General features: G+C 31.3%; 1 protein-coding gene across 1 annotated transcript in view; it reads left to right on the top strand.

Annotated features, from left to right (window-relative positions):
- LOC106678674 (protein kinase C) overlaps nucleotides 1-27,979 on the top strand; it is a 67,070-nt gene that overhangs the window by 16,681 nt on the left and 22,410 nt on the right. The window contains exons 2-3 of the mRNA XM_014417363.3: nucleotides 3,679-3,739; nucleotides 7,851-8,010. Coding sequence (XP_014272849.3) covers nucleotides 3,679-3,739; nucleotides 7,851-8,010 — 221 coding nt within the window. The remainder of the gene's footprint in view (nucleotides 1-3,678; nucleotides 3,740-7,850; nucleotides 8,011-27,979) is intronic.

The following is a 27,979-nucleotide window of genomic DNA, read 5'->3' as shown; positions in this document are numbered from 1 at the left end:
TATATGAAAATATTCAGCTTCTTCAGTATTGTCAGCCAACACTTCATGTCTACATGGAACTGCATCATCACTGTATACTGTCAATTAGGAGAATTTTTTCCGAATTTATTCATATGAATAACTTGTGTTGTAGGGGAGTATAAATCTGTGGCTCACGCGTACCAGAACAACCGTTGAAAAAATTTTCTCCCTCCCCCAAATACAAGAAAAGATGTTGGAAAACTCATTTGTATTCCACTAGTTATTTATCGATTTCAAACGTACCTAAGAATCGATTGGCCACCAAAAGTCGTAGAACATTTAAATAAATCACTAAGAAAAAAATTACGTCTCGTAACTACAGAGCAAAATGCATATTTAAGGCCGAATCTGTAAAATCTACACCCGAAAGTTTGAGAACTATTCAGAATTAAAATTATTACTATCCGTAATCGTATTTAATTTATCATAGGAATCGGCCAGGAAGGTTATTTTACTGAAAATGTTCAACTCAGAAGTTTTAAATCATCGTGCATGGGTACGCGTTGAATTGGTATTATTACATGTAAATGCAGATATTATTCAGGTAAATACAATGGTAAAAAAGAATCAGGCATCAAATAAATATAGATTAAAACAAAGTTGTGGTTAGTCGTAGAATCATCGTTGATGTAATGTAAATGCTAGGGAAATGATTTTCATACTTATGGAAGGTTATCGGAGAGATGGGAGGGTGCATTTAGGATATCCCCTTTGCATCCCGATCATTTAAACGGAAATGTTGCTATGTATTTATTTCTTTATTTTATTTTATTTATTTTTTGGACAGACCAATACAACGGGGTCATTTTCAGTAAAAATTTAGTTCTTTCCTAAGGTTTTTTATTTGCATTTTTTAAGGCGTACCGCTACCTATTACATACACCTCCAAATTGAGTTAAAGCTTTGAAAAGTTGTATATTAGTTGAACTATATTACAAAACCGTCATTTGTGTGGGTACTTTTTTGCGCACTTCCACAGTGCCTCTAATTTGAGTCAGAGATTAAAAAAAAATGTTGTGAATTGAGAAGTAACTTTTTTCTACCTCGTCGTTCGCTTTTTCTGAGGGGCTTCAAGGCCTTCCGCTTCTTCAAAGCCCCTCAAATTGAGTTAGAAGGTTGAAAATTTGTGTATGAAATGAGTTGGAGTTAGAAAGGTGCCTTTTGGGGTAAGTTCCTCCTCTCTCCTCCTCTGATCATGTTTTAAACGATTTCCTTCTTGGTTGTGTCGAGATGTTGGAGTCTTATGGGATTTGCAGCATGAGAAATAAATTGATTTAAAGATTTTTCTAGTGTTATTCCATTCTTTTCTTCTCGAAACATAAATTTACTACACTAAATAATTAACATGAGGGCGTGACAGCCTAGCAAATTGGGTTCAGTGCCCAGTTCGGAACTGTGTGGGTTCGGTCCAGACCTGGGTCAGTTCACTCACCGACAGTGGTGGAATTAAGTGGTGTGCCTTACTTAAACTTACGAGTTCAAAATTACCTAAGACCCGATTTTGTACATTTAAATTTTTGGAAGAACATTGATTGACCTGCTGTAATCAATCTAAGAAGATTCTCAATTTGAAATTTCTGAAAAAGTTCATATCTTAAAATTCACACATTTGTTCGTCTGTATAAGCTGAACAATTTTCGTTGTAACTATGCAAAACCCACTATACCCCACGTATGATGACACTTCTTTCAACTACCGCAGATCTAGTATTGTCTTTCTCCAGGCAGTTTTTTTTAAATATTTGAAGCAATCATTTTATGCACTACATTTCTTCAAATTTGCCAACTGTTCCTCTCCTAATTGGTCTGATTTATAATTCTGACAGCAAGAAGTTAATTTAAATTCATTTAAAATAGTAAAGAGTAAATGTCATGATGACATCTGTCATGTAGCTTACACCGTGTAATTTATTGTCATCAAAATTATAAATTAGATGCGTGTTTGGAGTGAAAAATATTGCAGCGCGGATTCGGGAGGTGGGTTGCTTCACGGACTGTTTATTAGGAGTACTCCCATGGATTTGCATTTGAATATTCCACGAGAACATCAGCAGCACCGGTTGGCACCATTAGGGGGTTGGAATGACTTCTGTGGGTTTACTGGAAGCATCAGGTGCGCCATGAAAGGGTAGGTCGGTGGGATGCTTTCAGCTAGTTAAAGTTACCACACCAGTTGTTGTCAGGTGTGGTGGGATGTCCCCGTGTACCGTAGTGTTATGTGTGAATGTACCATATGCCTGTTGAGGAAATTCGAACCAAGTATTGTCTATTTCTCTGAGCGTTACGGTCCAGCAGAGTTTTCTTAACTTGTTAATTTAGGAAAGCTTCTATAGTAATTTTCAAATCATTATACACTTAGCCCATTTATGAGACATTTTCAGCTGTGTAATTAAAAAAAAGTGGATATATCTGAGTAAAATTTCACATTTTCCTTAATTATACTTATAGAACTAATGTGCTAAATATTAAGAAAATCTGAGATGTTAAGGTACAAAAGTGTGTTGCATTGACTTGGAATGACCGAGTAATGAATGTTTAAGGAATCGAAGACATTTACTGAGTTTCTTCCGTGTTGACCACTGTAGATCAGTTCATTAAAGTCTTGTTCATGTTGGTTTTCTCATTCGAAGATTCATCTCCTCCAAGAGAGATAATTTTTGCCTGGAACATGCCTTGCCGAGACCTTCTTTGAAGTAGCACAGTAAGCTATTTACAAAACAGATAACAAGGGTATTCATGATGTGTTAAATGTAAAAAGGTTTAATATTCTAAATATTATAAGTATAGGATTGTGAGTAGTCTAATTTAAAGTCCATGTCGTATTTTAAATGCAGAGAAGCTCCTGGTGGATTTCCTGGACAACTTGTTTTGTAACCTTGTAATCTTTACGAAGTAATAAATCTCCAAAAGCTTCGTCACCTAATATTTTCCCATGTTTCCTCTCCTAGTTTCCCCCCCCCCCCCCATTACTTTATTATTATTTTTGTCCATTACTTTAATAGAGTTTAAAAAAGTCCACAACAAAAACAACACAAACCAAACTTGCACTACCAGTAACTAACCTATCAAAACGACAGTGGAGAAAATGGCGTGGAGCTCAGCTTTTCCGTTGCATGACGTCACTCTCCATTTAGCAAACCTATTGAAAGACCCTCAACCATGTTTTACCGTGCTAAGAGAAGGAAATGTTTCTCCATTTACTACAACTTTAAAACATTTTAACATGTTAAACTGAAGATCATGAATACCCCTATTACACTTCGACAAGTTTACGAATGATACAAGTGGTCTACGTCTAAGAAAGAATATCGTCTTAAGGTTTTTGAAAACTGTAAAACGGAACTGTAAAATCAACGCGGGATTGTTTCGATTTTACCAAGTGAATACAATTGATGTTATAGTTTCGCGGTGGTTTAGCAAAATGGTTGGGTAGAGTAAGACAGATATGTATATATATTTTTCAATATCATATTCAAACTCCCTGTATTCGTTGGGATTTTTAATTATCATTACGAATATTTAACTTAGGAAATTGTGTAATTAAAGCTGGAAAAGTTGAGATCGAGCAATTGCTCAGCCCTTCGCCTTATTTATAATCATTAATTGTATATAATTCTTTTTGATAATGATGTATTAATTTTTACTTATTTTATTTAAGGTGGATTTGGAACCCCAAGGAAGATTGCACGTCCGAATAGATCTAAAATGGACCAGCCAAGGTAATTAAATTATTATAGTTTTATTAATAATTAAAAAATTCTGGTCGAAGAACTTCGAAAGAAAATTCTATATTTTAGAAGGTCGCATTAACTTTTTTATTAAATTATAATCTAAACATCACACACATTAACTGACTGAATGAGAGCGTTTTTTAAAACTTGAATTTTTTTTTTACCATAAATTTGTTATTTAATAAACCTTTCAGTCCCCACTTTTAGTTTTTCCTCCCAACCTCATTATGTAAGTGTGTGTTTAATAATTAATGTTACTGTTTTTTTTTATGAGTATGCTAGAGAAATGAAGATTTATGAGCCCTCTTCTGTTTTGTTTAGAAGTTTGCATAATGATTCCTTCTTCCCATCATTTTTGAATTGCCTTTTGTACATTTTAGTCTTGCGGTTTGTTGAATACTATAATTTAATGTATGGTCAAAATTTATTCCTATTCACTATCCCTTCTTCGTTTGTGATGCAGACATGGGCGTACCCGGCGAGGGGCAGCCATCCTCTCCCCACAGAAGTTAAAAAAAAATATTAATTTAATGACATTTTTTTTCAAGCAAATAATTGTAATAACTAATGAACCTCTGGTATAATTCCTTATAATTTTCTTAAAATTTTGGTTTCATTCGCTGATATGTCCTGAACTATCATGGCTTGCCCCCTTTTGATCCTGGATACGCCCTTGGATACAAGAGACATTAGTTTAAAGCAGTGGTATTCAATATCTATGGATTCCGTTCGGGATCCCAAAAAATTACCCTGAGGTCCAAAGGAGGATGAAAATTTTTTTTCTTAATACATAAACTCCAAAGTGTTCGAATACCACTGGTTTTAAAGCATAATTTATTTATCCATGGTATGTTTCTGTGCTGTGAATAGTTACATTATACCTTATAATGTAATTGGTGGTGAAGCATTTGATTCCAAATTTCTGACCATAGCATGAAAGCTTTATGTTGGTACTTTTTATTAAAATGCATGTATGTGGATAATTATTGTGTTTTAATTTAACTACTCAAATGTTTTATTAATTGATTCTTAGCACTAAATATAGCTTATTATTGCAAGGGTGGATCGAATATAAATCAGGATTTTACTATAAGTTAAAGAGAATAATGGTGGTGGTAAGAATGGCAAGTTTGATTAGGTTAGGTAGATAACCCTCGTGCTTACCAAGATAAGTGAAGAAGTACCGTAGAAGTGGGTTACTTTGTTCCTTTTAGCATAGCATCGCTCCAATTACCTCAAAAGTTTCGTGTTGCTGAGTATGGCCTTAACAGTGGGAGTAAGAAGCGAAAGTGCAGGTGGAGAAAGAGGATGAACATAACTTCTGACATATTTTACCAGAAGTATACCGGGTAGAAAGATAAATGGAAAAATGATCATAGGTACTTTCATCTCTCCTGTTATTCTGCGATAAACAAATTTTTGTTTTGATGTATATTTTATTATTTTACTCTGCTTTGATCACAAAGGAAAATTTATATTAATTTCGGATCATGCCAAGGTGGAACTTTTTTTTTCTGTTTAGTTATTGAAAGGCATATTTACAATCTGTTTAAAAAAAAATTATAATCTACCTCAATAATTTATTTCATTCTTGCAAATATTTTTTTTGTTTTATCATCAGCTGATCGCCTACTAATTAGTGCTGTAGTTTCTTAAGATAATCAACATATCTTGACTTTTTTTTATGACTCCCTTCCTGGTCATTTCTGACATGCGGAGTGGGGAGTTATTTAGAGGTTACCTGTATTAACCATGGTGAGTAGTCAAGTTTTCATTTCGTGGGACCGCCACAGAAATTAAAGTCGACCCCCCAGGCAGGCTTCGAACCGGTACCGCTGCAGTCAAAGTTGACATTCCAATTCCCTCGCCTACAAACGGTCCAACATAGCTTTACTGACAGGAATTTTTACCTGCTCAATTATTATCTCTATTTCCGAAGAGTGATTTTTAGTTTGTTTATTATTGGCGTATATTAAAATACTTTTGACCTTTACCATTGAAGAACTTGGCCAGATTCTTTAAGTTGGTTAAGTATTTTTTTTTTTCGAATTTCAATCTTCTCTCGTACGTGTTTTTTTATTTTTATTTTATCCAAATTTACAAAGCTCAATGCTTTTACCATTAAATTAAATTATTTTTTTAATTCTCAACAGTTCAAATAAATTTGATCTTTTTCATAGAATTTATAAAACATATATATATTATTCTATTTGAGAATTATAGAAAGTGATACGGGTTCTTCCAACCTACTTTTAAGCTCAATCTATTAATGAAATAGAAAGTACAAAACAGATATCAAAGCAGTGTAAACTTATTTTTTTTCTTTAAGTTATATTCTATGAAAGCTGAGGTATAAATTTCATTCTTTTCCGACTACCGTAAGTTGTGTCAGAATCACAGAAAACCAAAAATAAGTCCAATATCTGGTACAAAGTGACCCTCTTTGACGGTACCTTCGTTTTTCTAGCTAAGGATAATAATAAAATTACTTGTAAAAGAGGAGGCTGGTTAGGCAGAAATATTTCAAACATTTTTCTGTGGCAGGAGTGTAGAATATAGAGAGTGTATTGTAGAAGAATGACAATTTTGTAAATCAGTATGACAACGTCTTCGGATGTTACTGAATATTATAAAAAAGGAGTGGACATTAATAGGACGTTTTATGAATATGCGAGGTCGTAATGGTGGTCAAAACTCCTGAAAAGTATGTTCCATTGTCATTTATTTGACCAGGTGCGGATCCAGAAATTACCTTTAGGGGCGCATACAAAAAAAAATTATATTAATAATAATAACAGGAATCCAATCGTTTTACGTAGTATCCAAACCATAATCGAGGATAGGCTTATAATGCGGGTTAATTATCTAACTGGCGTCGTCTGACGCAGTACGGCTTTTAGGTTTCAAAACGTCAGTTTGGTGTTACTAAAAATTCGTATTGGAACTATCCTGATGTCTGTCAAGAAAAGCTTGCTGAGAAAATGGTCCGGTACCAAATAAGTTTTAAAATAGAACCTTTTTGGTTTAAACCTTCCTTAACATTTTTTCCACTACGGCGCAGGTTCATGGCTCTGCCGTCATATGGATTTTGGCAGCCCAATAAAGCATCACGAACTTTTGGTCTAGACGTCATCGAAATTTTTTCTAATGTCTTGAAGGCGAGGGCATTCATCTAAGTGGCTGAATGTCATATCTGTCTCGAAGAAAAACCAGCAACGGGCGACCATCTCTCACTCTGTTCTATGGAGATGGGCACCCAAATAATCATGACCAGGAATAGCTCTAAAAAGCGGCATACGTGGTGGGATGTATACGATCGCTTGGAGTGATGCCTATTGCTTTCCTCCTGCAGACTCTTGATAGATTTGCTGCAGCTTATTTCTCAGGGACGCATTGATCGGACTTTTAGCTGTACCAAAAAATGCGTATGGGCATCTGGGATCCTTTTTGGTTGGGCCGTCAGCCTGTTCGTTTCCGCAGATTCCCACGTGCAAAAAAATTATTGTGCAAATTCACAGTTGTGTCCTTCATGAGAAGCCTCTCCAGAAGGCGTCTTCACTCCAAAACTTCGTTTGAGTTTGTCGGCCCGTTTCAAATGGCAGACAATGGCAGCCTGTGAGTCAATGAGAATAATGGCCCTGGCGATGTTCTCAGCTAATAGTAAGTCCTCCAGAGTCAGAAGAGCATTCAATTTATTTCAAAAATTAAAATTTTCTTTTGAGGGAGGCGTTGCGCTCTACTGGATCCGTCGGTGCCCTGACTTACAATTTTCACATGTTCTAGCCATTTCAATATTTTTAATTATTAGCGCATGCTACTCCTGATGCTTATTTATAGTAAATTCATAAAAAAAAACAACTTTTAATTTCATTGAAATGGGACATTTTAGAAGATAGTCACTGTGTAAAAGGTATTATTATTGGATATAAGTATATATTCTCTTTTGTTTTTGATTCACCCATGCATATATATTTTATATAATAATTTGAATGATTTAAAAATAGACATTTGTGTATTTGTTGTGTTTAATAAATAAACAGTGAATCGATTAAATGTGTAATGAAATTTTATTGTTTCATTACAAAAAATTTTGTTATAGAGCATACTACACCAAAGGTTCGCGAATTCAAGGAGCGACAAGGGTTCAATCGGCGGAGAGGTGCCATGCGACGTCGGGTACATCAAGTAAATGGACACAAATTCATGGCTACATTCCTTCGACAGCCAACATTCTGTTCTCATTGCCGAGAGTTCATATGGTCAGTCTTACTATTATAAAAAATTGATACCGTGATAAAAGTTTTTAATTTATTAAATATGGTGTGGAACATATGAGAACTTTTAGCACTAACCACCATTCTGCTTTACATAACCTTTTCCTACTAGAAAGTGAGCCGGCTTGAAAAATCTATAATTTCTTATCTTTTTATTCTATATTATTTCTTATTTACATTTCTCAAAACCAATTGTATTGGTTTATTATTTCTTTATCCTATTCTTTCCATTTTATTTATATATTTTTAGTGGTGATAGAATCTTTAATGGCGTTTAGTTTATATGTGTACGTGTGTATGTGTATATATATAAATACATACATACACATATACCCATATATAATACGCCGCATATAGGTGCTAATATATTTTTATTAGTGTCTACTTTCTTTTGTGCACGAAATCACATATTTTAATTGGTTAGAGGTTTCATTGTTTAGCTTGAACTAATTAATTTCTGAATTAAGCTCTTTAAATATCTCCTTTTTTTTTGTCTATTTGATTTTCCATTGTTAAAATAAATACTTTTTCTTTTTCAATTAGCACTTGGAGATTGGGAAAATTAATTGAGGCACATGGATTTTTAATTTATTTGTTTATTGAAATTTTGTCCACTGTAAAAGTCTTTATATTAAAACATTACTATATCTTTTAAATTTAATTATAATTTTTAAATGAATTTTGCATTGCATATTTTAACCGTAAATTTAATCTAATTATTAGATTGCTTGTTATTGTTGTTTTTGCTTATTTGATCATACTAAATATTTAGTTCTGTATTTTCCTTCTAATGTTTGAAAAATAAAACTTTTCCTCAATGTAAAACCATGCATCTGTTAGTTTAATTATTAAAATTTGTATTCTGTTTGTGAAATCACTATTTATTTATTCGAAAATAATACTTAAATCAAATATGATAGTATCATGATTTGTTTCAATTAAAATATTTTGAGTATTAAAATTATAGGTCAAAATGGTGAAGGCTAGAACTTTCTCTATTTGGTTTAAATAAAAAGTGCTAACTGAAAAAGAATCAGTTAAATACTCAATGTGTACTGCTTTTCAGCCAGTGTTGTGAAAGTTATCTATGCTTATAAAGGAAACCATTGTTGTTCTAAAAAGTTTAGCCTGGAACATTTCAGTTTTATAAGATAATGAGATTAATTAATGATTATTATATAAGAACATAAAAATCTTTCCTCAAAAAAATTATTAAATGTTTATTAAAATTTATCTAAACCTGGGTTCATACTATAGGCTAAACTCATCCTTTCCAAAATTGAATAGCTAATGTGTAGCTATTAGTTCTTCTTTAGAACTAGTTATAGATTTTTCAAGCCCGCTATTTTATGTTTTTCATAATTAATTGGAAAGTGTTATGATAAGTAGTTATTTATTTTTTTTTCAGTCCATGATTCGTTTTTGATGAAATAATATTTTTAATAAAATATAATTTAATTTGTAATTATTGGTCATTGATGTTCTTTGCTAATTGTTTATTGTCATGACTTTGTTTGTTTGATGTGTAGTTACCCATGACTGTGATATATTTTCAGTGTTAATTTATTTATTTACTTTTTTTGAGAACTGTAGCTGAATTTATGTTTTGAAGCTGTATTTTTTTTTCTATATTTTTTATTTATTTTTTTTTATCATTTAGTTTTGTATTTACTAAAAGACAATATGAGTTGTGTTTTACTTTTAATAAATTTTTTTACTGTTTAGTTTATTTTTGTTTTTGTTTTTTTTTATCCCACCTTTACTTTTCTTTTATTATAATCCTTAATTATTAAATTATCTTAATTTATCCATCTTTTTTTTATTTGTGTGCATAATTATTTCATTAGTGAATGATTGCTATAGTTTTAATGAAACATCTTCAAAAATGTGTATGTTTTAAAGTTAAATTCACATTTCACTGTATACATTAAGGCTTCAACTGAATTGTCAGATGACGTTTAGGGTACTTTTCTTATTTAGTAAATTTCTTTTTTAATTTATATATTTTTTTGAATTACTTTTTTTACGGTAATAAAATTTTTGCTGCTGCTGTTAAGGTAAGGCTAATTGGTTCTATAATATTATAATCACCGTTGTATAATTTATATTCTAAAAGATGCTTAATGTAATTTTTGAAGGTAAGGTGAAAATGGTTAGATTTTTTTTTTTAAGGAACACATCAATTATTTCTATTAATTTTAATTATACTAATTCAAGTTAATTAGTTTTAAACTAATTTTTATTAAAAATAAAATTATAGGTGTGTGTGTATAAACAAAAACAAATTTATTTGATAACTGAAATATTTCAATTAGTGGTCATTATATTTGATAATTGATAAAATACATCATACAATTTTAAATAGTTTGAGTGACTGAATATTTACTTTTTTTTTTTTTTAAATTGTTATTGTAGGAGCAATTATTTTGAAAACAAATGAATTACTTAGGTTTTATTGTATATTTTAAAAAAATAATAAAAAAAAATATATATCAAAATTAAAAATGAAACTACAATGATTCCAAACTTCCACTTCACTGGCCGAAGCAGCAGATATATCTGTACGATTGTTGCTTTTAGATTTATCCTTATCTTTCTAGAATTATCATGTTATTGTAATTATATTTTCATTGAATTTGTATGCTATTTCTTTTATTTATTACTATAACTAAATAATGCAATCATTCCTTTTGGAAAAAACATTTTGTTTCTGCATCCAATGATATAAATAGTGACACTGTGCTTTACTAAATCATAATTAACTAAAAAAACCAAACAAAAGTGTTGAAATTGCATTTGAAATTTGAGTGATAATAGCTTTTTTTAAATGCATGGATTAAATGGCATGCTGAAGGTTGAGGATATGAAAATTATTTACCATTGGAATTTATTTGCTATAATTACTGTCAACTATACTGAAGTTAGTGTTATTTAGGTAGTGTTGCACAGTGGTCAAAATGACAAATTTAGGTGGATAAAATTGTTTTATAATTTTACGCTGATCAAAAACGTTTCAGTAAACAAAGGTATGGTCTCTTGAAATAAAATGTTGTTAGTTGTTTCAATCTTATTTTCGGGTTACAAAAATTAAAATTTACTGTCATTCGTCTTCATCATGTAAACAGTCGGGTTATAATAAATTAATAAAATGCTTTAGAATAAAATTTCTTTTCTTTTTTTTTTCTTACAGATTTCAGGTTCATTACGCTAACTCAACAGAAAAATTCTTTTCGGAAATTCCCGGGTTATAATTCGTCTGGACTGGAATATATTGAGTGTGGTGTTCGAATTTGCAGATTTTATATTTATTTCCTACACAGTATATTTTCCTTATTAAATTTCGCAAAGAATCGTTCTTAAAGAGCCATTACTTGAAGGTCTTTATGGACCTTGAATTTCAGCTATTGTGGAAATAGAAGAGGTCAAGGTTTTTCGCCACTCGGTTACTTCCTGGAAAAGACAAAACCAACTGCGTTTTACTATGGTATCTTAAGTGTTTTGTTTTTTTATGTCATAAAAAATAAAAATAATAATGAGAAATGAAAAATGTTTAGTGGACTTCGGACTTTTCTAAGTAATTGACTCGATTTATTTCACTTTTGCGCTAGATGCCAATGAACTGAGGCAGTAATTATAAATTTTAATTTTTATAACCATAGGTTTGATTAAGTTAGACTCTTGAGGAACTGACATTATAGGAGATAGTTAAAAAAAAATTTAAGCACTTCTGCTCTCTGATACATTTTTCTTGACGGGAGAAAACTAATTTTGTTTGAAACAAACTGTTTGTGAATCTAAAAAAAATATGAATATTTTAATTTATATTCTCAGAGACAAGGTACATAAAAGCCCCTCTGTTAATATTAACTAATCTCCATATAACGTGTATATATATATATATATATATATATATTAATGTTGCATCCAAAGATACAATACAACAAAATAATATATGAGTATAATAAAAATAAGGATCAAAGTTTATCCATTTGAGTATAATAAACACACACATGTATATATTGCTACGTTTATTAAAATAAAATTAATCGAGTTCACTTCTTGGAGTTCCGAAAATTCTCAGACATACTTGAAATACGTACTTCCAAAAATTCAATTTAGTCGTACCAATTATGTAATTTTGACCACTGTGCGTTTTGTTAATGATTTTACCTCTTATATATGAACTATTTTTTATCCATTAGATTTTATAAGTACACTCAGCTACTGAAATTGAATTTTATAACATATAGTAAACGCCTTATTGTTTATTAAAAGGGCTAATTTTTTCAAAAGTTTTGAAGATCTCACAATCACGCCAGGAATTTTTTGTTATGGATTAAAGAGGCTTGCTTAGTAAAGGGGTTGTGAAAGAGGTTCTATTTCTTTAAATCAGTCTCTTAAAAGATTTAATGTAAATTGAACTAAGTAGTTTTGAAGAAAGAATAAGTTGAAACAGTATTGGCTATTTTGGTATATATTTATCTAGGATTTTTATTTATTATTTTATCAACTAGATGTGTGTTAATTATTGAAAATAAAAAAAGTTAAAAATTGGTTGCTGTTCGGACGATTGTTGAAGATACAGACTCAATTTTAAAATATTTTTAAGGTTATCCTTATAGAATTTATGTAATAAGTAAATTTATTACTAAAAATTATTTATAAAATGGATTTAGAGTTGACAGAGGTTACACTAACCCTTAATACTCTATTAAAGTTCATTACCTCATCATGATCATCATGTATAATGCTTCTGCTATTTTATAGCCTCCACTTGGTATGTATGAAGAGTTTTTATTTTATATATGTAGCTATTAATTATGAAAACTATTATTAGAACTATTCTATATTGATCTCAAATCAGAAATATCATTTGACATTAATTTTGACTGCAATAAGATAAAAAATGATGGAGACAAATCAACCCTTGTACAAATAATCTGATTTCTGGAGCGTCGACGTTTGAACTGAAAATAGAAAAAAATATATACATATACAACGCACTGCTGTCCTTCACTATACAATCTAGTAAATTCATTTCATTAGAGAATGTAAAAGTTGTGATGCTACATAGAAGTACGATTCGATATTATATTTATGTACTTTCTATTTAAAACCTTTTTATTTACAAATATTATCATTTTTAATAATACGAGACGATAAGTAATAGTCCCAATATGATCGAATAAAGAAGAAACAAAAACAAAATTGAAATATTAAAATAAATAAAAGTAAAATATTAATAACATTGACAATAATAAATTACTTACTTAGAAAATGGGGTGTATAAAAAAAAAAAAATAACCGTTTAATCTAATTCAAGATATCAAAGGACTGTAAATATTTTAATCCTATTTAATACTTACCAATACTTAGTAATCCCTTTAGAGCTTTCTCTAAGCTTGTTTAATCCCATTCAACTTCTTCAAAAAAAGCCTCAGTTTAATTATTTGTTTCAAAGAAGAGAAACATGTCCTACGAAATTATCGTAATTTTAAGGCATTACTGGAAAAAAAATATTCACCGCACCTGGAGCAACTCGTGAAATTATTAAATATGAAGGGGAAGGTGTCCTTGAACAGCGCACTTTGTGGTGTTGGTTTGAAAAAAAAAATAGCGATGGAGATACGACACTAGAAAGGAATAAGGACTCCCGGTGACCATTAACGGATATTGATAAGGTTCTGCAGGAAGCTGTTGAGTCAAATCTGTCCACAAGTATTCGTGAACTTGGCAGGTAGTGTGGTGTGTCGAAAGATACTTTTAGACGCCATCTACTCTCCTTGTGGAAGGCGAAAAAGTGCATTAGACTGGTCCCTCACGATCTTACTTCTCAGCAATCAGCTAAGAGGTTAGAAATTTGTGAAAACTGATTGAAAAACCCTTCTGGTATGAGATTTTACCGGAAGATTGTCACCTGTAATGAAAAGTGGGTTTACTGGCGAAATCCGAATACACGTGAGCGATCGCAGTCAAAACTGCTTACCCGGTTGCTGCAAGAGAGTAATTTGAAAAAAAAAATCCATGCTTTGGGTTTTTTTAAATTTTGAGCGATGAATTTTATTCATCACGAATTTGTTCCTGATGGATTATCTATGATTTCTGAACTCTACTGCGAACGTATGGAAACATTGTACGGTAAGTTGTGAGAGCGTTTTCCTGTTTTGATCAACCGAAAAGGAGTTTTATTCCAACAAGATAATGTTCGTCCTCACACTTCCCGTCGAGCCAAAGAAGAAAAGTTTGAAGAACTTCATGGGTTCGAACTCCTGCCTCATCTACCATTTAGTCCAGACTTCGCAACATCGCATTACTACTTGTTTCGATTCATGGCCCATTTCTTTCAAGGGGAAAAAATTGATAATTTTTCAGAAGTTATTTGCATTTGAAATTGCGGTCCAAGAGTTCTTTGACAGCCATCCCAAAGAATGGTATCAGCATGGGATCGAGTAATAGGCTAGTAGATGGCTAATTATGGTAGATTACAATGGACTACATTTTGAGTGTTATTTGTATTTTATACCAAAGAAACAATACAAATATTTGGTTGAATAATGGTCATTTTTTTAAACACCCCATTAGTTAGATGTTCGTGGAGTGCGTGTTGCATAGCAATGAAATATTTTTTGAAATACCTCTTGTTTGTTTAATCCCTTTTATTGCTGGATAATCGGTGTGAATCCTTCTCGTCATAGGAACCGGGGCAAAACAAAAACTGTTTCACTAATTTTTCCAATACCTGCGGGTGCTGAATGTTTTTACTTATATATTGAAAATTTTAATTTTTCAAAATTAAAATTCTCTAACGTTTGAAATTTATTTATTTGTTGGACTATCCACATTAGTTTAAATTGAACACGAAATTTTGCTTGTTGTGAATTGAATTTCTAGGAGGATACTGGTTGTATCCATTCTCTATCATTTTAATCGCCAAAGTATCATTTTACTTCGGATAACGATAAATTAAAACGGATTGTTAATTATACACGTAAGTAATTTAAAGGTAATTCGCCGAAAATTTTCTCGAAGTATAAAAGTATAAATTAAACTCGTACCCGTTAAAAACATATGTGGACGAAGTTAAAACTTCGGTATTCAGGTGAAAATATTAACTATAAAATAGAGTAAAAACGATACTTTCTTGACAAACACATATGAAAGACATTGAACATCTAAAGATTGTGTAATATGGAAAGGTAATATCTCAGACTCCTAAGCGGATTATAACAATTCTCCCCCCCCCCCCTCCAAAATTGTAATTTAATATACAAATGAAATTAAAATTTTACATACTTCTGAATTTAAAATTTAATTTTGTGAAACACGTAACTTGTAGGCTTAGAAGAATTGTAACTTCTTTTTTACTATTCTAGTTTTCTGTTTCTTCTATGCTACACGAGCATGCCAAATATTCTGAGGCGGTTTTTCTTTTGAAATTTATTTATTATGATCGAAATTACCCAAAACCCATTCGGGGCATTACCCAACGACCATTCGGGGTCGTGGTTGAGTTTTTCAAAATTAAAATGTAACAAACTGGTCGAGTTTGATTACTTTTTCTACCTAAATTATATCACATGATTGGAAGGTGCAATTGTCAAGTCGATTGTAGTTACCCCTGATCAAACTGACCTTTTGGTCATCAACACCTATGGACTATTATAATTATAAAGATACACACATTACATAGTTACACAAATACATTTTATAATTACATAGTTACACAAACACACACCACACGCCCACATTTACTCACGCACTTTTAAAAAGAAATATGAGATAATAATAATAATAAAATAAAAAATTAAAATTAAAACCAAAGAAATGCCATAATTTGGAAAGGAGGCAATGTGCTTTTAAAAATTTAAATAATAAAGTGACTTCAGCTTCCTCATCTGTGAGAGCTTCCTAGTCAGGGTCAGTCCTAGTCTGATTACTGTTGGTAAATTGTGAGGGCATTCTTCAAAAATATGTTTAATCGTGAGAGTGGATTGGCAATAGTGGCATGTTGGAGGTGGCTGATTTCTGATCAGGTGAGAATGCGTGAGGACAGTACGGCCTATTCTTAAGCGGGTGAGAGCAACTTCCTCCATGCGGCAGCTGCTGCATGGATGTCAACCATGGTTTTACTAATATTTTTATTTCTTTTAACTTATTCAAAGAGCTTTCATTTAACATGGCCTTCCATCATTCCGTTATTTTTATTTTAAGAGGTCTATTGAGTTCTGACGGGATAAGAACGGCGTTGCCCCGGCCAGGGAGCGTGAGTGCCTCTCTAGCAGCTTTATCTGCGAGTTCGTTGCCAGCGAAGCCAATGTGGCTTGGGACCCAAAAGAACATTATGGACTTACCTGACAGTTTTGAGAGGAAAGATTGGATTCTTATAATAACTGAATGTCCAGGGTACATGTTTCTTAAACTTTTTAGAGAGATCAATGAATCTGAAATTATTACAATTGTCTTTTGAGTTATTGATAGGCTAAAATGGAGGGCTGATCCTATCGCGTGGAGTTCGGCGGTATATGTAGAATATAATTCATGTAATTTAAATTTGTGGGTCGAAAATAGTTGAATTGGAACCATCGGTATGTAAATAAGATGATCTGGAATATTTTCGTAAAAACCGTTCATTATACCTTTTTTATATCGTTCTTTATTCTTTTAAGACCTTTTGCTTATCAACACCTGTGGTATATTTTATCCTACATTGTCAACCAATTCTTAATTGTTTACGCTATTGAACAATTCCAACTAACTGGATATAATTCTGAAAAGGATTAGCTGTTATGGTTTTTAATAAATTAGAGAAAATAATATTTCACAATTGATTATTTGTGGTATTTTTGTTCCTTATCGTAAATTATTCAAACAACACAAAGCAACTCTCAAGTTTCTGCAGATTTCCGCTTACCACTCCCCCTCACGTAATGCTTTGGGTAGTCTATAGCAACCGTTTCCATTCTTTTTTCGCAGCGGCCCCCTTCTTGGGCTGAAAAGATTTCGCGGCACCCTTGCCGGGCTAAAATATGTGGGAATTGAGTTGCTGTTGAATATGTAGTTAGGGCTCGGGGCGAGATTTATTCAGGCGCTTTTCCTCACAGAATCGATAATTTTCTCACGCATTTTACGTTTTACACACCAAGGAGTCGCTTTGGTTTGTAGGCCTGTTTATCAATCCTTCTTGTCAGTAAAATTTATAACACTTTGATAACATAGCAACCATTATTCCAATTCCTAACAACACTTCAGGTATTGTGCGAGCTGCTACTTAGTAGAGATGTTTTAAAAATATCGAACTGATATTTCGATATATTTGAATACTATCGATACGCTATATATCGATATTTGTGTGTTGTGCGGGTTGGTACCTAGTAGGGATGTTAGGAAAATATCGAAGTGCTATTCCGATATATTTGAATACTATCGATACACTTTATATCGATATTTACATCCCTGGTATCAAGATGCTTCCATATTAGTTTCATCATATTCGATACAATATTTTTACTTACAAATATATTTCTCTCGAAACTCCTATCAGTACAAGAGTCCGGTAAAAAAAATTAGTTATTTCGATATTTAACCAATTTTTGATTAATTTAATGAAAACTGCGTATAATTAATAGTAAAAATTGATTAATCCGCCAAGTATACTTAAGGTGAATAGCCATAATGGCGGATGTTTCAAAATGTTATAAAAATTTTTTTTTTCATTTGAAGCTCCATACCTTTGAAACTACCAACAACAGAAAACCTAATAGAGCATCATTCAAAGTATTTTTTTTTATTTTTTTTTTTTTTATAAATTAACACTTTTTATTTATTAATAGATATTACAATCTGTCATATAGTTGTGGTCAATAGGTAATAGTGATGAATGACCACATTCATACTAAAATAAAATAAGAAAAAAATAAATAAATGAATGAAAAAAATCTCTCTTAAAATATATACAAACAGAAGGATAAACAAAATGAACATAATCAAACTATGTGTATGAAAAAAATAAATAAATAAAATAACATAATGATAAAATAATGTAGTTTCTAGTCACATTTACACTCTAATATACAATATTTACACAATCGACCTGAGGATCCCTGAGCCCACTCTATCCCCCACGTGTGAGGGGAGAGCAGAGCTCAAAAGATCCCAGCGCATCCCTCTCGCCGCATCACTGGTAGTGAGCCAGTGGAGGCTGAGCAAGTGCGCTAAAGCCGGAAACACTCAACTTGTGTGGAGAATCTGACCATTGCCAGAACTCCAATTGTCCATTTTTATTTTACAATAATTCTCTTGGCCACTGCCGTTTCAAACTTTTAGGTGGGCTGTAGGGATGGGTGGAACTAGATAAGGTTTGAACCAAAGGATTAGATAGGTTGGAAAGGTTTATATGGAATTTTGAGAATTTGGCTGGTATGAGTTAAGGGCAAAAGGGATATTTAGGTCATGGTGTAGTGTTCTGTTGGAAACCATTCAAAGTATAGTCAATTTTCTAAAATATGAGCCCTTGTAGAGCTTTTTACGTTTAATAGTCCTCGATATAAATTTTTTTTTAAAGCAACATTTAAAAGCAACAAGTAATTTATTGTTAAAAATATTTATCGCCGGAAATATGAGACGTACAAATGTCTATAAGCACTCATATTAAAGCTAGTTTAATATGCTATCAAGCAGTTTATTACGTTTATCCTCGTAGGAATTGTAGTTTTCATGATATTTGCCAAAATAAATAACTCGATGATAATTTCTTGTTGTTCGGACAAAACTTAGGTTTATGAAAAACTATTTCTCAGGAGCCATAAAACGTATAGATGTCTGCCAAAACTCAAATAAACGATAGCCGAATGTATTATAATGTAGTTCATAACATTTATCTTCGTAGGAGCTCTAGTTTTTATGACATTTCCCAAAATAAATTCACAAAATATTGTTCGGACAATGCTTTTTGTTTTTTGAAAATCTATATCTCAGTAACCATTGGACGTACTGATGTTTTCCAGCAATGTAATATACAGCAGTTTATAACGTTTATCTTCGTTGTGGTTGTAGTTTTTATGATATTTGCATATGTAATTTTACTCGAACAACTTGAAATTTATTTTCGGAAATATCATAAATACTACTTCTACGAATATAGACCTCATAAAATTCTTTATAGCGCATTAAACTAGATTTAATTTTAGTGCTAATAGACATCTGTACGTCTCATTGTCCTTGAGATATAGATTTCCCACAATTAATTCACTAACTACTGATCTTTTAGTACAATTTTAGTGAAAAATGATGCTTTTAAAAAACTGTTACACAGAAACTTTTGAATGTAAACAGCTCTGTTAGGGCTTATATTTTAATAAATTTATTTTACTTTAAATTACGTTATATTAGGTTTTCTAGTGTTGTAGGTAGTGTTAAAGATATGCAGCTCCGAATGAAAATTATTTTTTATTATTAACACCTCCCTTAATTTTCTTTTATATTTTTTAGTATTGTTGGTAGTTTTTAAGATATAGAGCTCCGAATGAAAAAAATAATGTTTTTTAAAGGTTTTGAAACAGCCGCCATTTTTTATTCCCCCTAACTATATTTGGCAGACTCATCAATTTTGACTAGTAATTATACTTAGTTTTCTAATGTAATCTTCAAATAACTGACACATTTCTCCTCTTGGGTTCTTGTACTATATATTTTGAAAACGAGCATATTTGGCACAAAATACAGAAATTTAGAGATTATTGTAAAACGGGTCCATTATCAATTTTATCCAATTCTATTCACAACCTCCACAATCCTGGATATGCCTTCTATTAAAAAATTATAGCCTATATTTGGACCTTTCCCGACATTTATTGATATTGAAATTTAGGTAATCATTCACCTAATAGAAATCTTCAGAAAAAGCGTGATTTCCAAAAAGGTCCATTTAAAATGCTTGATTTTCATTTAAAATCCTTTTTATAATTTACAAATTGTGAGGAGTACAGTCCTCACGCACTCTCACCTGATCAGAAAACTGCCACCTCCAACATGCAAATATTGTCAGTCCATTCTTACGATTAGACATATTTTTGAAGAATGTACTCACTATTTGCCAATAATAAAGAGAATAGGACTGACCCCAAATTTATCAGAAGGTCTCACAGATGAGGAAGCTAAAATTACATTAGTATTTGAATTTTTAAAAGCCGTGTTTATAAATTATAACTCCTCTTTGATTTTTTGATTTTTTTTTTTAATTTTTTTTTTAAATTTATTTATTTTTTTACTTTTATCATACCATAGGCGTTGATGACCAGAGGGTTTTACGCCTTTAAGCAACAATCAACAACAACAAAAACAGTTTGGAATATTCTAATTGATATTCTTGAACAGTTGTATCAAAATTGGATTAATGGGGCTATAGAGTTGGTTGGGCTTTAGCGTGTAAGGAAGGGAACAACTGCTCGACTTTCGATTGGTGTTTTTTTTTACCACTCAACACATCGAGGAGCTAAGTGAATGGCTTAGAATCCACTTTTATTCAACCGGTAGAATTTGCAAAAGATCGTGCCGTAAATATTGGAAAGCAGATATGTTTTATAACATATAAGTACTTTTTAATAGTTGATTATTGAGTAGTAGTAGATTACGTGTGGAGAAATGTTCGTGTAATAAAAATTATTTTAATAAAGCCTTGGGATCAAGGGCGTACCCAGGATCAAAACTAGGGGGAGGGGGCAAACCGTAGTTAATCAGGCTGTGCCATTTCAATACGGAAAATGGGAATGGAGCCGAATTTTTAAGAATATTATATATAATTTTCGCATTGCATTATTAGTTATAAAAATTAGTATTTGCTTGAAAAAAATATCCTAGGGGGGCAGCTGCCCCCGCCTCCTGCCCCCCTGTGCACACCCATGCTTGGGTTGGTTATCGTTTAATCAAGACAAATTAGTTAGAAACGCTCAACATTTAAACTCCTCGAGGTAGGTTCCGGCCGAAAATAGATACACTTTTCAAAACATCGGAAAATTATAACAAAGCTTCTAGGAGAAAACTTTCGAGGCATTCCAAAGTTTATATTCCGTAGGGAGGAGATATATCTTCATAAACCCGAGCATTATTTTCAGAAATATTATTGTTCCACCTCAGATCAAAGCTTCAAAGGTATAAAAATGATTTCATCTTAAAAATAACAGTGGAACTATTTTTTTAAAAGTAAAACTTATTTAGAGGCGACTGAGGGGTAATAAAATGCCTCGATGACGTAGGTGCATCAGAGGCGTAGATGGTCTAAACTAAAATATAACCCTGCATTTTATTGCTACCGTATTAAGGTTTTGTTTTATTTTTGTGTTATTTTTGATATTGGAAATGCTGGATTGAAATGTCTGAATCATAGGAACATTTTATCCTTCTGTCTATAAATAACAATAAACGAGGAAAACAACCGTCCAACATCTTCCCACCTAGCACAAGTAAGTTTTTATTTATTTGTTCAACATTTGAATTGTTTATACATTTTTTATATTTATATGAGTTATTTACAGTTATTATTTTCGATATAATATATTATATTCAATATATTGTATTACATAAGTTATTATTTTCAAACATCTTTTACATTTATATAAATTACTTCCTTCAATTACTGTAATAAGGTTATATGAAATAAATAGTAGAAAATTAATGCTTTGAAATACGGGAGCAAATCGTTAAATTAAATTTTACTTTATATTTTATTGCGACCTTATCCGCGTGCTTATCAAGGGATATTTTAGATATTTAATTACCGAGTAAATATTTTTCAAAAATGAAATAGATTTAAAAAAATACGTTATAAGCAGATTGAGGAATATTTCTGATTGTAAATTATCGATTTAAATAATATAAAAATTACGATTATCGATTTAAATGATAAAAAAATTACACTTATCGATACGTGTAGAATTACTATTAAAACCATAAATATATGGTTCAAAATATTGTTTCAATAATTTAACAAATAATTAAAAGGCGAAAATTAAATAGTTATTCTTGCTCCAATATGACTGATAGCTGATAGCTGATTATGTCGGGGTTAGGGTCCCAGAGTGCATGGTTTAGAAGATTGTGGGTTCGATTCCCACCTGTGTCAGTCAATAGGTTTCACGGCAGCCTCGAGTAATTAATCTTAAAATTCATACTCTGCGGTTGCATAAGTACTTAATGGAGAACTTGAGACAAAATAAAAATTAAATAAATAAATAAGAAATTTGACGAGCTAGAATTTTGAAAAAAAATGAAAAGAATTTTGTGTGAAATACTCCTTCGTTTCTATATAAAACCATTAAATAAGTATTAATTTTTTTCCAATCTATTTGAGCCCTTTATTATGAATAAAAAAAAATGTATACACAAATTGTAGTAATCTTCTATCACTATTAAAAATAATAAAAAAATAAATATACATGTATCCAGATTAATTGTTAGTCGATTTAGAAGGCGTTGGTAGTTTTTGAATCACTATATATATCAAAACATCAATGTAAAAGAGCAAAAAATCTTCTAGAGGAAAATTAATTGTAAAGTTTTTTGGGTATTTTACGAACGCGTGAGTTAGTGTTTATAATCTCCCAACTGCAAAAACTTTAAATTAATAATTTTCACTCTAGTTTAAAAATATATAATTTAAATCATTAAAAACGGTGTAAACATGATCAACTAATTCAATATCCCTTGTCATACATACATAATCAACATATTTACTTGATTATCGTTGTTCTTTACATTACTCCTAATTAAACGGTATCAAACATTATTCTACTTCCTCATACAAAATTCCTGGTCATTGGGCACGTAACGAAACAATTATTACTTTGTAATCTTTTGGATATAGTTATGTGTTGACAAATTTTGCTAGCGAAAAATATACTTATTTGGGATAAAATGAAACATTATCATCAGGCAATTGCTTTAGTAGCCACGATCTTACGAGAATGTCTCAACGTGCTTCAGGTTTAAAATAACTGTGGAAATGACATCTATAATAAACGAGAGATATTACCAGTGTTATGCAAAGGGTTATAATACATTATACAAATTGAGAGCAGATATAGCCAAATATACTTTTTTTCGCATGTTTTTTTAAATAAAACCCTGAGCTTATCGAAGGTCTTACTGTCTAAAGCTGTAGCAAACACTAATTTTAAATTGTACTAACATTATATAAAGACCCTCTTAAGATTCGAAGGAACTTTTCGATCGATATTGCATCACTCAGACATTACCTGGGGCCAGGCCATAATAGATTTAGAAATTACCTTCGTTGTGAGCATACTCGCTTGAGTATTGAGACTCCATTCATAGTTGTAATCTTATTTTTTCAAATTATTATTATAGTTGTACAGTATAATTAAAAAAAAATTATATATAAAAAAATTCATCCAGATCTATTAGGGGCAGACTAATCTATCTAGTGCCCCATAGCAATACTAAGGTGGGATTTGGTGATATTAGTTTATAATGAGACACTAACTGTATAAAAGTGCCTGGTACTCCACGCAATTAATTAATTCGGAATGCTTTATAAAATTATATCGAAATATTGCCGAGTATAAAGCGGCTGCTTCACGATGCTACGGACTCCCACGTTGGACGATCGATGGTTGGACACATCGTGTGGCTGTGGTCTCCAACTACCAGCTCCCAATGTTGAGTTGAATATTCGTTTAGCCACTGCTATATGATGCTATAAACATCTATCGTTCTTTTTACTCGAGTCTAAAGAATTTCCAAGAATCCAACATTGACCATTACTTCATATCTAGTGTGTTCCATTCTAATTTTTAACTACTTCTTAATAATTTGATTTCTTTTATAGTTTCTTTTTGTGTATAAAAATTAAACTAATTATGAGTAATTTAAATTAAAATAATGCTATATAGTTTAAATAAAGGATATGTAGTATAAAGTAATCTATTTAATCAAGATGTTTTGTGTAAGGGAAGTTTTATAAGATTAAGATGAATAATTTTTTTTCAAATGTTACAAAACACTTATTTATAAAACATTTTCTGGTTGAAAAACCTAGTACTGAAATAAATATCGTCTGAAAGGACTCGATAGGTCGACTTTTCACCTTTTTTTTTAAACATAATTTTGTCTCCTTGAAAATACTGGCATCCCTTGTGGGGAATTGAGTTAAGTAACAATTAAAAAAAAATAGGATAAGTGCATTTGAAAACTTAATGAAGGTGCAGACACAAATAGGAATTTTCTCAACAGGCTATAATGAGCTTACTGGATTGCCCAAAGGAGATATAATTAATACAGATAATATTTCAGCAGCTTTTTGAAGATTTACAGATAAAGCTGAAAGACTCTTTGCTTTAAACAATCAGGTAAAGGATCTTTCGTTTGCACAGGTTGAGGATGCTAGTTTAATTGAGAGCTTGAAAAAGAGACAGCAGCTTATTGGGATAAATGTTGTTTGGCTGTTTGGTTGTATTGAATTGTTCTTGTAGCTTTCGGTATTTTAACCCGAGTCAAAGGAATTTCCAAGAATCCAACATCGACATATGACTTCCCATCTAGTGTGTTCCATTTTAATTTATAATTTTCCAGTTTTATTGATACCTTAAGATAAGGCTATGGTTCAAAGAAAACTTACCTCAAATAGCACATCATGATCTGGATCAAACAATAAGAAAAGTTATAGACTGTCAAAACTTGTATTGAAAAAGTATGATGGCAGTCCACGTGAGTGGATCAGTTTTTAAGAAAGATTTATGAAGGTACACTAAAGTGAGGAGTTTGATAATTAAGAAAAATTTCAATTTTTGTTTCAAGCTTAGAAGAGAAGTAGTTGAGAATTTTCCTCAATTAACAAAAAACTATTCCAAAGTAATTGAACAATTAAAAAATCGGTTCGTTCGTTAAGGTTTATTGATACATCTCCATGATAAGGATTTACTAAGTTTAGCTCTAAATTATGCTAAGTCAAATAAAGGAAATATGATTTTAACCTTTTTTTTTTTTTTTACAACAAAGTAGCGTCACATTGTCGATTAGGATGCTACGACACTTATATTGTAAGGTGTTACTGCTTATCTGTGTTCATAGTGATAATGTAATAATCTCTCAGATATTTCCCCTTCTGATTTTGGAGTTTAGACGTGATCGGTATAGAAGACATTGTTACGGTAGACAGAAGAAAAGAATAAACACGATGCAAAACCATCTTGAAGTTCGAATAAGGGAAGATGATCGTAATAAAATGGGATTACCGTGGTTAAAAGACCACCCACCTTTGCCGAATAATTTTTTAATTGCAAGAAATATATCAGACTCAGTTATAAGGGCCGTGTAGCTCAGGGAGTAGAGGTATAGGTCACTGCAGTCTGAAAAATGTTGCGGTGCCGGTTCGAATTCGGCTTGGGGTGTCGACTTTTATTTCTGTGGTGGGCCCACGAAATGAAAACTTGACTCCCCCATAGCATTAGAATAGGATGGTACCCTTTAGATAAACACCCGTATATCAGAAATGACCAGGATGGAGGTTTAAAAAAATTGATTATAAAGAAGATAAATAATTCCAAATTAACATCAGGATATGAAGAAATCTTCGCCAAATGGTTGTCTTCGGACGTCATAGAAAAAATTTCTTTTGAACACGATTAGAATGGTTATTATTTACCACAATATAAAAATGAAGTTCTATCCGGATAAGCCATGTTTTCGGTAAACAGATGGCCTGCCATCATCAAATCACTGCCAGAGAAAGGTACTAATTTATATGGAATTTATCCATAGGCTTTTATTGAGATATCGTATGGAACGTTTGACAGTAAAATGAGATGTGAAGCGGGGTGTTTCTTCAAATAAAATTATATTCTGATGATAAAACTTTCCAGAAATTTTTAGTTTGGGACGAACACGGTAATCTAAAAGCTTTTCAGCATGTTCGTGCAGTCTTCGCCTAGGTGGTGACCTTTCTCGGTAGCTGTGTTTGAAGTATTTATAACCACCTTCACCTCTTAAAAAAATGAATTGAGCAAATAAATAAAAAGTAAAATTATTGGTGATAAAAACAAAAAGTAATAAAAACTATTCAAAATTAATAACATCTTCAATAACACCCACTAACTCCCAGTTCAGAAAAAAATTAAGAGAATAACTCTAGGAAAGAGATTGCAAAACCGAAACAAAAATTATGACTTCCCAAACTCAATGTATCTTGGAAATCAAACTGCTTTGAAAAGTTGGATATGTGGTTAGAAAACTAATGTAACGAAGATGTTTTTATAAAAAATGCATATGCACCGTAGATTTTGAAAATAGTGACACAAGTTGAGATATTTTCAGTTTCAGTATTGAAATTTTGATTTTTATAGGAATCCAAAAAATATATTAATAATATCTCGGCATCAGATTGAGATTGGAAGGTGAAGCTGGTGACACTGAACGGTATTTTTTAAGACGCTACGTCCTTTTCCCCCGATTATTGATATATATTTATGAGAGAATATAGTTGTGTGCCTTGAACAATCATGTTTAATTTAATAATATTTTTTTAAATGAATAATTACATGGGTTAGATTTAAAATTAACCATAGAATCGAGTGTTTGTAATTTAAATTATTTTATTGAAGAAAAAAATGAAAAACAAATAATAGTCACTACATATATACTTCATTTGTTGATAGTAGCGAAACATAATGCATTTGTATATGGACATCGCTTTTGACAATAATAAAAATATTGCTAAATGAACTGAAAAAAAAAATGGTGATGCAATATAAAATAGTTATTAATAATAACATATATATCAAATAACAAATATATTGTAAAACTTAATTAACACGGAAATGTATTTAACCAATAAATTTTATATCAAAGATTGAAAATAAAATTTACCGAATTTTAATTACACATTTTTATCCATACAGACTAATAAATAATTTATTACATACAATTATGAATGTATAAAAATATTAATATTTAAAGTACATATATAATAAGTATTAAGGATGAAATAGAAATGGGCACAATGTAAGTTTTAAAGTATAAAACATGACTTAAAAACATGTAGATTATAAAGAACGCCCAAAATTTAACAGCTTCACGACTACGGATAGGATACGTTTTAGGAGAATTTTTCAAACCTTTTTGAGAGATTTTCCTACTTTTGGAATGAAAATTATAATGGAGTGTTTTCCATAGGATAGGAAAGTGGGTTATTCTGAGGATACAATTATAAATATATATAAGGAATATAATAGCTTTCAGATGAGGTAGACGAAGGATTTGAGGAGTAAGATCATATCCTGGACATTTACGAGGAGTTTGTTTCTGTAGGTGGTATGTGAACTCAAAGGAGTTCCTCTAGGATGTACGAAAAGATGCATTATTGATAATAGGAATTCTTCAACTGTTTTGGTTTGGCTAGGATGAATTTTAGGATGATGAGCAAAGGTTTGAGAAAAGTGATTTATCATGAATAGAAAGGGAAGAGAGAAAGGACTTGAATCGATAGTTAGCCAAAAAAATAATAAAATATATTGTTATATAAAATATGTTTACTAAAAAAAACGCTATAGATGCTTACATTTACCGCACATTGCCTGAATCACTTGCCTCACATCTGACCAACGTTGAACCTAAAGTTTATAGTATCGTGTATCAGCGGCATAACAGGGGCGATCCTGGGACAGTTGCGTAGTGGGACAGTATATTTGAGAAAAAATCAAGTATGAAAATTATATCGTTTCAAGAGTAACTGTTTGTCCTTTAAGAATCAACTTAAATTTTTTTTAATATTTTATTTTTTGTTTAATAACAGATCGGCCTGGTGGGCTTTACATGGTTAATATAAATTAAGCTTTTATTTATTTTTTTAACAATTGATTATGGGGGGTATAGTTTAATAGAAAAGACCCCCTAACTCTATATACAACGTTATAAATGACAAAAAATTAAGATAAAATAAATAGAT

The sequence above is a fragment of the Halyomorpha halys genome, unplaced genomic scaffold (genome assembly GCF_000696795.3).
Source record: "Halyomorpha halys isolate HHAL.00 unplaced genomic scaffold, Hhal_1.1 Scaffold154.1, whole genome shotgun sequence".
Taxonomy (NCBI): domain Eukaryota; kingdom Metazoa; phylum Arthropoda; class Insecta; order Hemiptera; family Pentatomidae; genus Halyomorpha; species Halyomorpha halys.
Note: the sequence above shows the minus strand (reverse complement) of the source record. Positions and strands in the feature narration are given on the sequence as shown.